The sequence below is a fragment of the Salvelinus namaycush genome, chromosome 36 (assembly GCF_016432855.1).
Source record: "Salvelinus namaycush isolate Seneca chromosome 36, SaNama_1.0, whole genome shotgun sequence".
In the NCBI taxonomy this organism is placed as follows: domain Eukaryota; kingdom Metazoa; phylum Chordata; class Actinopteri; order Salmoniformes; family Salmonidae; genus Salvelinus; species Salvelinus namaycush.
This window is the reverse complement of record NC_052342.1, coordinates 26026829-26039328: the sequence shown is the minus strand read 5'-3', so window position 1 is coordinate 26039328 and position 12500 is coordinate 26026829. Positions and strand designations below refer to the sequence as shown.

The 12500-nt window shown below is 46.0% G+C and overlaps 1 protein-coding gene across 3 annotated transcripts in view; it reads left to right on the top strand.

The window, feature by feature from the left end:
* LOC120030544 (A-kinase anchor protein 12-like) overlaps positions 1-12500 on the top strand; it is a 16770-nt gene that overhangs the window by 584 nt on the left and 3686 nt on the right. For 2 of the 3 annotated variants that reach the window (XM_038975955.1, XM_038975954.1), the window contains exons 3-9: positions 1395-1523; positions 5876-6033; positions 6240-7506; positions 9313-9545; positions 9653-9709; positions 9912-11637; positions 12169-12277. In XM_038975955.1, the coding sequence (XP_038831883.1) occupies positions 1395-1523; positions 5876-6033; positions 6240-7506; positions 9313-9545; positions 9653-9709; positions 9912-11637; positions 12169-12277 (3679 nt within the window). The remainder of the gene's footprint in view (positions 1-1394; positions 1524-5875; positions 6034-6239; positions 7507-9312; positions 9546-9652; positions 9710-9911; positions 11638-12168; positions 12278-12500) is intronic. The other variant, XM_038975956.1, reaches the window with a different exon arrangement.

The following is a 12500-nucleotide window of genomic DNA, read 5'->3' as shown; positions in this document are numbered from 1 at the left end:
TTTGTGGTGTATTGAGATTTAAGAACAGCCCTTAGCCGTGGTATATTGGCCATATAGCACACCCCCGTGCCCTATTTTTTTATACCTTGTGTTAATAAACCCTTTATAACCTGTTAATAACCCCTTTGTAACCTGTTGATAAACCCTTTATAACCTGTTAATAAACCCTTTATAACCTGTTAATAACCCCTTTATAACCTGTTGATAAACCCTTTATAACCTGTTGATAACCCGTTATAACCTGTTAATAAACCCTTTATAACCTGTTAATAACCCCTTTATAACCTGTTGATAACCCGTTATAACCTGTTGATAACCCGTTATAACCTGTTGATAACCCTTTATAACCTGTTGATAAACCCTTTATAACCTGTTGATAAACCCTTTATAACCTGTTGATAAACCCTTTATAACCTGTTGATAAAACCTTTATAACCTGTTGATAACCCTTTTATAACCTGTTGATAAACCCTTTATAACCTGTTGATAAACCCTTTATAACCTGTGGATAAACCCTTTATAACCTGTGGATAAACCCTTTATAACCTGTGGATAAACCCTTTATAACCTGTGGATAAACCCTTTATAACCTGTGGATAAACCCTTTATAACCTGTGGATAAACCCTTTATAACCTGTGGATAAACCCGTTATAACCTGTGGATAAACCCGTTATAACCTGTGGATAAACCCGTTATAACCTGTGGATAACCCCTTTATAACCTGTTGATAAACCCTTTATAACCTGTTGATAAACCCTTTATAACCTGTTGATAAACCCTTTATAACCTGTTGATAAACCCTTTATAACCTGTTGATAAACCCCTTTATAACCTGTTGATTAACCCTTTATAACCTGTTGATAAACCCCTTTATAACCTGTTAATAACCCCTTTATAACCTGTTAATAACCCCTTTATAACCTGTTGATAAACCCCTTTATAACCTGTGGATAAACCCTTTATAACCTGTGGATAAGCCCTTTATAACCTGTGGATAAGCCCTTTATAACCTGTTGATAAACCCCTTTATAACCTGTTAATAAACCCCTTTATAACCTGTTGATAAACCCATTTATAACCTGTTGATAAACCCCTTTATAACCTGTTGATAAACCCCTTTATAACCTGTTGATAAACCCCTTTATAACCTGTTGATAAACCCCTTTATAACCTGTTGATAAACCCCTTTATAACCTGTTGATAAACCCCTTTATAACCTGTTGATAAACCCCTTTATAACCTGTTGATAAACCCCTTTATAACCTGTTGATAAACCCCTTTATAACCTGTTGATAAACCCCTTTATAACCTGTTGATAAACCCCTTTATAACCTGTTGATAACCCCGTTATAACCTGTTAATAACCCCTTTATAACCCTCTGTCTGTCAACAGAACCCAACGTTGAAGGAACGTCTTCTGATTGTCAGTAACGTCCCCACAGGGACCGCAGCAGCCAAGGAGGTTCACGACCTCGTCAAACGCGCCGGCTCCTACCTCGACTCGCTGTCTCTGATCGACAGGGTAGGGACAGACACTGTTTGAAAGTAGCCGGTTGACTTTTGTTCCCATGTTGAAATCAAGTCGTCTACCTGGGTAGGAAAGATGCTTATTTTCTCAGAATGAGAACGAGTGACCAATTCCTTTTTACAAATGTATTATTTGTTTGTTGCTTCTTCCACGTTTTATTAAACAGATTAGACAGCTAGCACGTGACGTGGCTAAAAGTCTGCTAGCGCTACGTAGTACCACAAACGGTGGACAAGTGGACAACAGCTCAGAAGGACACGAGACCATTTAAAGAGACGTATCGCTCATTTAAAAACTGGATTCTTACCATAAAAGGGCATTTGGGAACGTTGTGCTGAAAACATGAATTCAAATGAAGCGGCCAAAAGCCGAATACGTCCACGGTGACGTCCAGAGTTGAAGATAAGAAAACTAATCGAGCGTTTCGTCTCGTACGCCGCCGACGGGTGCAGTGGAATGTGTTGTTTTACAGGGTCAGACATAGATAGTACCATAAACCCCGGTGTCCTGGCTAAATTCCCAATCCGGCCCTCAAACCATCACGGTCACCTAATAATCCCCAGTTTACAATTGGCTCATTCATCCCCCTCCTCTCCCCTGTAACTATTCCCCAGGTCGTTGCTGTAAATGAGAACGTGTTCTCGGTCAACTTACCTGGTAAAATAACGGATAAATAAAATAAATAAATAAAAAAAGATGGCGTGATATATTTAAGCCATATCGCCCTCCTTTGATACGCATCAGTGGGGATTTAAGAAATGACTGAATCAATGCAGAGAAGTGGGTTTAACCTCCACAGCTTGAAATGGACTCACATGTTTTAGTACTATTAGTGCAATCACATAGCATCATTTAACACGACACAGAATACTACCACAACAACAACAAAACAACACATTTCCCTTGACAAACAAGCCGGTTATTTTTGCCAAGTTGGCAGCGCAGTGTGAAACTACACAACCGCTGACGACGACAACCGCTGAACAAAACGGGTCGATGCCATCAGAGAGATTCCTCGGCGGCAGGCGAGTGATAATATGGGAACGATTCTACTGTCGCAGAGAGAATGGATGAAGTGTTGAGTCCCACAGGCCATCGACTGACTCCCACTCAAAGGATGCAATCACCAGTCCAGGTGGATTCACGACCGTGGTCGGCGCATCGGCCCGGACGCCAGTTTGACGCTGGATTGGAATATGCGCGAAACAGCTTTATTGCACAAAGACACGTGGAAGAATAGAAACTGCAAGTTTCATTAAACAATCTTTTTTGCCACGTAAACAGCCACACAAAACACCATGTGATTATAACCAATTAGATCCCTGGAACCAACCACTTTAGTCCTGTAGTGGTACCATGTGATTATAACCAATTAGATCCCTGGAACCAACCACTTTAGGCCTGTAGTGGTATCATGTGATTATAACCAATTAAATCCCTGGAACCAACCACTTTAGGCCTGTAGTGGTACCATGTGATTATAACCAATTAGATCCCTGGAACCAACCACTTTAGGCCTGTAGTGGTACCATGTGATTATAACCAATTAGATCCCTGGAACCAACCACTTTAGGCCTGTAGTGGTACCATGTGATTATAACCAATTAGATCGCTGGAACCAACCACTTTAGGCCTGTAGTGGTACCATGTGATTATAACCAATTAGATCCCTGGAACCAACCACTTTAGGCCTGTAGTGGTACCATGTGATTATAACCAATTAGATCACTGGAACCAACCACTTTAGGCCTGTAGTGGTACCATGTGTAACCAATTAGATCCCTGGAACCAACCACTTTAGGCCTGTAGTGGTACCATGTGATTATAACCAATTAGATCCCTGGAACCAACCACTTTAGGCCTGTAGTGGTACCATGTGATTATAACCAATTAGATCCCTGGAACCAACCACTTTAGGCCTGTAGTGGTACCATGTGATTATAACCAATTAGATCCCTGGAACTAACCACTTTAGGCCTGTAGTGGTACCATGTGATTATAACCAATTAGATCCCTGGAACCAACCACTTTAGGCCTGTAGTGGTACCATGTGATTATAACCAATTAGATCCCTGGAACCAACCACTTTAGGCCTGTAGTGGTACCATGTGATTATAACCAATTAGATCCCTGGAACTAACCACTTTAGGCCTGTAGTGGTACCATGTGATTATAACCAATTAGATCCCTGGAACCAACCACTTTAGGCCTGTAGTGGTACCATGTGATTATAACCAATTAGATCCCTGGAACCAACCACTTTAGGCCTGTAGTGGTACCATGTGATTATAACCAATTAGATCCCTGGAACCAACCACTTTAGGCCTGTAGTGGTACCATGTGATTATAACCAATTAGATCCCTGGAACCAACCACTTTAGGCCTGTAGTGGTACCATGTGATTATAACCAATTAGATCACTGGAACCAACCACTTTAGGCCTGTAGTGGTACCATGTGTAACCAATTAGATCCCTGGAACCAACCACTTTAGGCCTGTAGTGGTACCATGTGATTATAACCAATTAGATCCCTGGAACCAACCACTTTAGGCCTGTAGTGGTACCATGTGATTATAACCAATTAGATCACTGGAACCAACCACTTTAGGCCTGTAGTGGTACCATGTGTAACCAATTAGATCACTGGAACCAACCACTTTAGGCCTGTAGTGGTACCATGTGATTATAACCAATTAGATCCCTGGAACCAACCACTTTAGGCCTGTAGTGGTACCATGTATATCCAATTAGATCCCTGGAACCAACCACTTTAGGCCTGTATTGGTACCATGTGTAACCAATTAATTAATTTATTAAAATGTAAAAACAGATACCTTATTTACATAAGTATTCAGACCCTTTGCTATGAGACTTGAAATTGAGCTCAGGTGCATCCTGTTTCCATTGATCATCCTCGATGTTTCTACAATTTCATTGGAGTCCACCTGCGGTAAATTCCATTGATTGGACATGATTAGGAAAGGCACACACCTGTCTATTTAAGGTCCCACAGTTGACCGAGCATGTCAGAGAAAACACCAATCCATGAGGTCGAAGGAATTGTCCGTAGAGATCAGAGACAGGATTGTGTCGAGGCACAGATCTGGGGAAGGGTACCAAAACATTTCTGCAGATTTGAAGGTCCCCAAGAACACAGTGGCCTCCATCATTTTTAAATGGAAGAAGGTTGGAACCACCAAGACTGTTCCTTGAGCTGGCCGTCCGGCCAAACTGAGCAATCGGGAGGTGACCAAGAACAAGATGGTCACTCTGACAGAGCTCTAGAGTTCCTGTGTGGAGATGGGAGAACCTTCCAGAAGGACAACCATCTCTGCAGCACTCCACCAATCAGGCCTTTATGGTAGAGTGGCCAGACGGAAGCCACTCCTCAGTAAAAGGCACATGAATGCCCACTTGGAGTTTGCCAAAAGGGACCTAAAGGACTCTCAGACCATGAGAAACAAGATTATCTGGTCTGATGAAACCTAGATTGAACTCTTTGGCCTGAATGCCAAGCGTCACTTCTGGAGGAAACCTGGCACCATCTCTATGGTGAAACATGGTGGTGGCAGCATCATGCTGTGGGGATGTTTCTCAGCAGCAGGGACTGGGAGACTAGTCAGGATCGAGGCAAAGATGAACGGAGCAAAGTACAGAGAGATCCTTGATGAAATCCTGCTCCAGAGCACTCAGGACCTCACAGTGGGGCGAAGGTTCACCTTCCAAAAGGATAACGACTCTAAGCACACAGCCAAGACAAGGCAGGGGTGGCTTCGGGACAAGTCTCTGAACGTCCTTGAGTGTACCAGCCAGACCCGGACTTGAACCTGATCGAACCTCTCTGGAGAGACCTTTAACTAGCTGTGCAGCAACGTTCCCCATCCAACCTGACAGAGCTTGAGAGGATCTGCAGAGAAGAACGGGAGAAACTCCCCAAATACAGGTGTGCCAAGCTTGTAGCGTCATACCCAAGAAGACTCGAGGCTGTAATCGCTGGTGAAGGTGCGTCAACAAAGTACTGAGTAAAGGGTCTGAATACTTATGTAAGATGTGACATTTCATATTTAGCAACAACGAAAAATTCCTGTTTTTGCTTTGTCATTATGGGATATCGTTTGTAAATTGATGTTGAAAAAATACTATAATCATTTTTATAATAAAGCTGTAACACAACAAAGTGTGTAAAAAGTCAAGGAGTCCGAATGCTTTCTGAAGGAACCGTGTAACCAATCAGGTCCCTGGAACCTCCGACTGCATCTTTTCAACATTTCTGATTGGTCAGGAGACGACGCAAATAACAAATGAATTGATTTGTTTAATTAATGTTTCTATTTCTCTGTCTCAGATCTATTTTGAGATGAAATCTTCGTCGGTGGCGATGGCAGTGTGTCTTCATTTCCAGAAGTTCCCCAGTGTAGTTCAGAACAAACCTCTGAAGGTCAACATGCTGGCCAAGGTTAAACAGCCACTGCAGCCCCCAGCCCAGAAGACATCTGTTGTCAGGTAAATATCTTAACCTTTCATTAACTTCCAAGATTTTATCCGTCAGTCTATCCATCCAATCCAAGCATTGTATGACGACAATAGGATACAATTAGGGTCCATTGTTTTTCCTCGTCAGGGAACAACTCCTGTCCCATATGTTCCTCTGGAGACCTTTTTAGATGTAAACATCACTTATTTTATAATCTACGTGTTTGTCATTTCAGCACCAAAGCCAAGAAGAAACCGATCAAAGGCAAGAAGCCTGTAGCTAAAGGTGTGGCAGCACCAGTTAAACCTGTTACTTCCACAACCACTACTACCAGCACCAATGCTACGGTCTCATCCTCTCAGCCTGTTGCTGTGGCTACCAAGCAACCGGGTGACGGCGTCATCGTCGCGGAGGCCAAGCAACCAGGAAGTGACGTCGCGGTGATGAATTCCGACGGAAAGGCAACGGTGGCGGAGTCTGGAGGAAAAGGGGGTGGGATTTCCTCGACAAAAGATGGGAAGAAGAAGAACGGCCATCCTCCCAAAGAGGATGGAGGGATGGAAACTGAGGAGGAGGCAAAAGAAAAGAAGGAAGACCCTGCGACCGTCGACATCGTCGTTTCCGCCTCGTTACCTACGGTTGCCGTGTCCGCTCCCGAGGAAGAGGTCGCCATGGAAACCCAGAGCACCGACGGCGTCGCCTCGACCAATGAGATTGCAGCAGAACCCGAACAGGTCCCACAACAGGGCAGTGATGTCATTGCGTTGGTTAGTGAAACCGTGACGACTGTGGCCACAACAGAACCTTGTCTGATCTCCGCTGTGGAGGGAGCTAATAACGTCGCCAATCCCGTCGACTCTGACACCGTTGCCGCCTTTGTACCGGCACAAACACCGGCCCCTGTACCGGTAGAGTTAAATGTTGAAGACAAACCTCAGGACTTTCCTCCGGTGACTGAGGAGATCCTCAAGGCCCTGGAGGCAGCGGTGCACCAACACCGTATGGGGAGACTGGTGGAGGAACAGGCTAAACAGGAACAGAACCAGGGAGAGGGGATCCAGGCCAAGCCTCTACCCAACAAGAAGAGCCCTGCAGCTGGGGAGACGGCGGAGAAGAAGACCCCGGCTGGAGAAAAGAACCAGGGAGAGGGGATCCAGGCCAAGCCTGTACCCAACAAGAAGAGCCCTGCAGCTGGGGAGACGGCGGAGAAAAAGACCCCGACTGGAGAAAAGAACCAGGGAGAGGGGATCCAGGCCAAGCCTGTACCCAACAAGAAGAGCCCTGCAGCTGGGGAGACGGCGGAGAAGAAGACCCCGGCTGGAGAAAAGAACCAGGGCCCGGCTGAGCCAGAAGAGAAGACTGGGGAGAAAGAGACGATGAAGAAACAGGAGCCACGCCCAGAGAAGAAGTCACAGCCGGACAAAAAGCATCCGACACAAGCTAAAAAGACCACCGACACGAAGAAGACACCTTCAGGATCTGGGCAACCAGACCACAAGAATGTATGTATTATTATAATAATATGAATTTAATGGACAGATATAATTTAAACCTTGACAGATTTGAATCATCGACAGTCTGATTCATTGCACCTTAGTGTAACCGGTGTGAAATGGCTAGCTAGTTAGCGGGGTGCTCGCTAATAGCGCTTCAATCGGTGACGTCACTCGCTCTGAGACCTTGAAGTAGTTGTTCCCCTCTGCAAGGGCTGCGGCTTTTGTGGTGCGATGGGTAACGATGCTTCGAGGGTGGCTGCTTCGAGGGAGCCCAGGTAGGGGCGAGGAGAGGGATGGAAGTGTCGTGTCTTTGGCTATGCCGGATTAAGTGAGATGACATGTTATTCTATAAAATCTGTTCTCTGTAATTAATATTAACCTAATTGAGCTAATCATGTAAATGTAATTAACTAGAAAGTAGGGGCACCACGAAAGAGTGTTTATAGAGCTGTTATCTTCCGAATAAACTCTTAAAGACCTAGTAATATTTTACATCAATAGCAGTCAGTATTAATCGTCACCTTATTTCAGTCTAATCTGAAAGTTGTAAATTCTTGGTTATCTTCACGAACCCTGGCTAACAAGTTGAATCAGCAATACAAAATTGGGTTTAATTATTTATTTACTAAATACCTAACCAATCACACAGAATTACATATACACAGAATGCAAATTATGTCATACAGAAAACGTCCCTGGTGGACGGAGCCGACATGACGGCTGGTTACACAAAGGAAAGGGGGTTGGGTTTGAGTGAAAGAGCGGGAAGACTGAGGAACAAAGGGAGAAGCTCTGCTATCGTAAATACAGTATCTTATGCATTCTAAATTACCACTCATTTGGAAATGGAAAATGCAATAAATATTTACTCTGAGCTGCACTTCGGTAGGTTGGTCGTAGATGCTGGCCGTGTTGGCCAACAGAGATCTTCCTGTCGTCGGAAGAATGTCTCTTGTGGTAAATTGGGTACGTTGTAGTATCGTCATTGTGTGTTAGACTGGATACATCGTCCGACCTTTCCTAGCCCACGTTTACAGCGGCCGCTGCTAACTCAACGGCAAGGAGGTATCACTTCTGTAGTGAATAAGAGTTCAAAGTTCATACCATTCGCAACCAAAGCTCACGCTGAGGTTGGCTTCGTTCTGTAGTTATTATCTGAATCCTTCTGACATCGGACCGTCGCCCTAATGTACCCGGAACAGGAGGTTACATTTTCGTCAAGGGCTTATATAGTGGAGGGAGAGAAGGGTGTGTTTCATAGTTTATAACCCATGTCTCTTCACAGGGGCCACTGATTGAGCAGAGCTCTAACTTTATGAAAACCCAATTCTCTCATTTGGAAGCTAAAATTACATTTAATCTTTTCACAAATAGTTTCATATTTAAACATTTAAATTGCACAATTCCATGTGAATCTGATAACTATAATGTGTAGACTTTCCCAGATACAGTTTATGTCGTCCTATCATCAGTCATAATGTCTCAGATGACAACCGAACTGACATCATATTCATGAAGTACCAACGCACATATATTCCACTGGTTGGATTACCGAAATATGGTTCCTTTCCCCATTTGATGTTCCCAGACTCTCTATGTTTAACAAAGGCTATTCAAGAGTCCCTCAGTAGAGTCAAGAGAGAGAGGGGAGAAAGGTATTTATGTGGGGGTCATAAACCTTACCCACAGGCCAACGTCATGACAGAAGCAATATTGTTACATTAGCTTCTGCTAATATTTTAATGTATTGTACTCTAATGACTGAGGCAACTCATTATGTATTTAAATGTCTAATAAAATGAATTCATCCAGGGGAAGAGCCAGGCTCCTGGAGGGAGAGGCCGGCGTGGCGACCGCTTTTCCCCAGAAAGGAGAGACTCTTCTAGGCATAGAAGCAGCCGGGCTCCTTCCGAGGAGGGCTCCCTCCGACGTCGAGACTTGGTAACTCCTCTAGCGCCTCTTCTGGCTCCCGCAGGAGCAGCGGACATGACGGCAGCCACGCCAAGAAAAAGGGGAGGAAAGAAGAGGAGTAGGAGAGGAGCAAGGTAGGAGAAGGAGTAAAGCGAGGCGTGATGGTGAATGCATGTTTTATATGACAATTCTATTTCTGAGCTAGAAATGATCCAATTAAAGGTTTCTGTTGGTTCCACAGAGCCACGGCAGAAACAGTAAAACGACTCTCTCCTCTAGGAGCAAGTCTAGAGATAAGGTGAGCGATGCTTTCCAAACGGCAACGTTTCTTAAAAATACACCATTGTGTACAGAATCCATAACCGCTACAGTCTGTTGTAGCAAACTCTCATACATCTGATTTCAAACTACAGCACTTCTGTTGAACTTGGGGAAGATTGATTTGATTATGATGAATTAATTCAATGGATTCATCCTTCTCTCTCTTTACCTCAAGCTAGTTGCTACGCGGGAGATGAGTTTACGTCTGACGTCATCCCCGGTGAAGCCAACTCCTTCTATCTGGGCCAGTTCAACATGGACCAGTTTGTTACTGTGGACGAGGTGGAAGGGGATGAGGTTGAGAACACCAACCCACCGCAGTCATCCTCATCTTCGTCACACAAGACTCAAGATAAGGCCTCGGAAAGGTCAAACCGATCGTCCAAACGCAAGAGGGGTACCCCAGATTCCCCAACTCCGAAATCTAGCCAGGAGCACAAGGAGTCACCCACGTCCTCCTCCTCTACCCCCCCTGCTCAGAAGACTCCACGAAAAGCCGCAGCAAAAAAGGCGGCAGCTAAACCTCAACCACCTGCCACCTCTGGACGCAAGACCAGGTCATCAGCAGCTGTTGTTGTAGCAACCGAAGCCGCAGAAACCCAGGAAGCCGCCGCCGACACCACCAGCATAGCCGATACGGAGGCGGAGCCTGTTCCCTTGGAGACTCGGTCTCAGTCGGAAGAGGAAGTAGTAGTGGTCACTAAGGAATGTGACACGGAGGATGTAGTACCGTCATCCCGCCACCAGATGTCAGTGTTGGACACTGCAGTGACAGACAACAAGGAAGAGAAAAGTGCTGTGTCAGAGAGCGATATGGAGACGACAGCTGAAAAACCTCCAGAGGTAGAGGGGAGCGAGGACACTACCCAGGCTGAAAAAGGTTCCTCGATTCTGGGTACCGAGGCTCAGAATGGAGCCTGTCCACTGGAGCTTGGTCTGACCCATCCGTCTGCCTCAGCCAAGGAGCGAGACCTTCAGAAGGCCCTGGAACTACAAGAGGTGGAGACGGTGTCGGGTCACCAGGTGCCCCGATCACTTATTGATAAAGTACATGATGATGATGGTGGTGATTTCCAGATACTCGACGAAGCTGTGGACGATGACACACCTAGAGACGGAGAAGAGGGCAGTCAAGACACTCAAGAACAGTCTGTATCTCTATCTCTGGGTTACCAGGCGCCTGCGGCCTCCGAATCTACAGGTTCCCAGGTGCCTCAAACTACTCTAGAGGAACACGAAGAGATCTCCGACGACCAACAAGAATCTGCTTTCCAGATCCTCGACTCTCTAGAAGACACTGAAGACAACATGGCCGACTCCTCTCTCGCAGGCCAACGAGGCCGAAGAGATTCTCTACCCAGAGAGATGGAGGGGTTCCAGATACTAGATTCAGTCGACGATCAGACGGAAACGACTCAAGCTCTGGACAACCATACGACTGAAGCTAAATGTCAGGGAGGCTCCAAGCCTCTAAAGGGGGGCAAGAAGGCACCCCAAAAGAAGGGTAAGAGGGTACCCAAAACTCAAAAGGTGACCAAGACCGCAATAGGAGAGTCCGAGGGGGGTACCCCGAAAAAGAGTAACCTTGTCACCTTGGATGAGGTGAGCGAGGAGGAGGAGGCTTACCCAGATGACGCCGCCGAAGAGGAAGAACTGATTAAGAAACAAAAACTGGTGAAGGAGAAGCAGCGAGAGAAGGAAAGAGGGAAGGAGAGAGAGGAAGGGAGGAGGAGTAGAGAGAAGGAACGGAAGAGGGAGGAGGAGAGAGAGGAGAGGGTCGGAGTGGATACTGAGGGCTTGGTGACTTTGGATGAGATCGGCGAGGATGAAGGAGCGGAGGGGCCTTGCCTGGAGCCACACCCCTTCAGCCAGGAGGACGAATCAGGAGACACCTTCAACCCAGAGGTCAGGAAATATCTGCTGCTTACTTTCTCCGCTCTCGTCTCTCTCTCGTCTCTCTCTTCTCTCTGTCGTCTCTTTCTTCTCTCTTCTCTCTCTCTCCTCTCTCTCGTCTCTTTCTTCTCTCTCTCTCGTCTCTCTCTTCTCTCTGTCGTTTCTCTCTCTCGTCTCTCTCTCGTCTCTTTCTTCTGTCTGTCGTCTCTCTTCTCTCTCGTCTCTTTCTTCTCTCGTCTGTTTCTTCTCTCGTCTCTCTTCTCTGTCGTCTTTCTTCTCTCTCTCGTCTCCTCTCTCTCGTCTCTTTCTTCTCTCTCTCGTCTCTTTCTTCTCTCTCTCGTCTCTTTCTTCTCTCTGTCGTCTTTCTTCTCTCTGTCGTCTCCTTCTCTGTCGTCTCCTTCTCTGTCGTCTCTTTCTTCTCTCTCTCGTCTCTTTCTTCTCTCTCTCGTCTCTCTCTGTTGTCTCTTTCTCTCCTTTCTCTCTCCCCCTTTCTCTCTCCTCTCCCTTTCTCACTCACACACCCTTTAACCTCTCTCCTATCAGAGTCTGGTAACCCTGGATGAGGCTGGAGGTGATGGGAAGGATGAGATGGAGGAGGAAGAGCAGAACAAGAGTCCTGAACCAGCGCAGATCCAGCAAGCTGACAACACAGGTCTGTCTGTCTGTCTGTCTGTCAGAGTTTAGAACAGAAGGGAATTGGGTCAGAACGGCAGGGGGGTGGTGTATCGGGACAGAACGGGTGGTGTATCGGGACAGAAGGGGTGGGTGTGTGTGTGTGTTTTCGGGACAGAATGGGGGGTGGTGGTGTCGGGACAGAATGGGAGGTGGTGGTGTCGGGACAGAATGGGGGGTGGTGGTGTCGGGACAGAATGGGG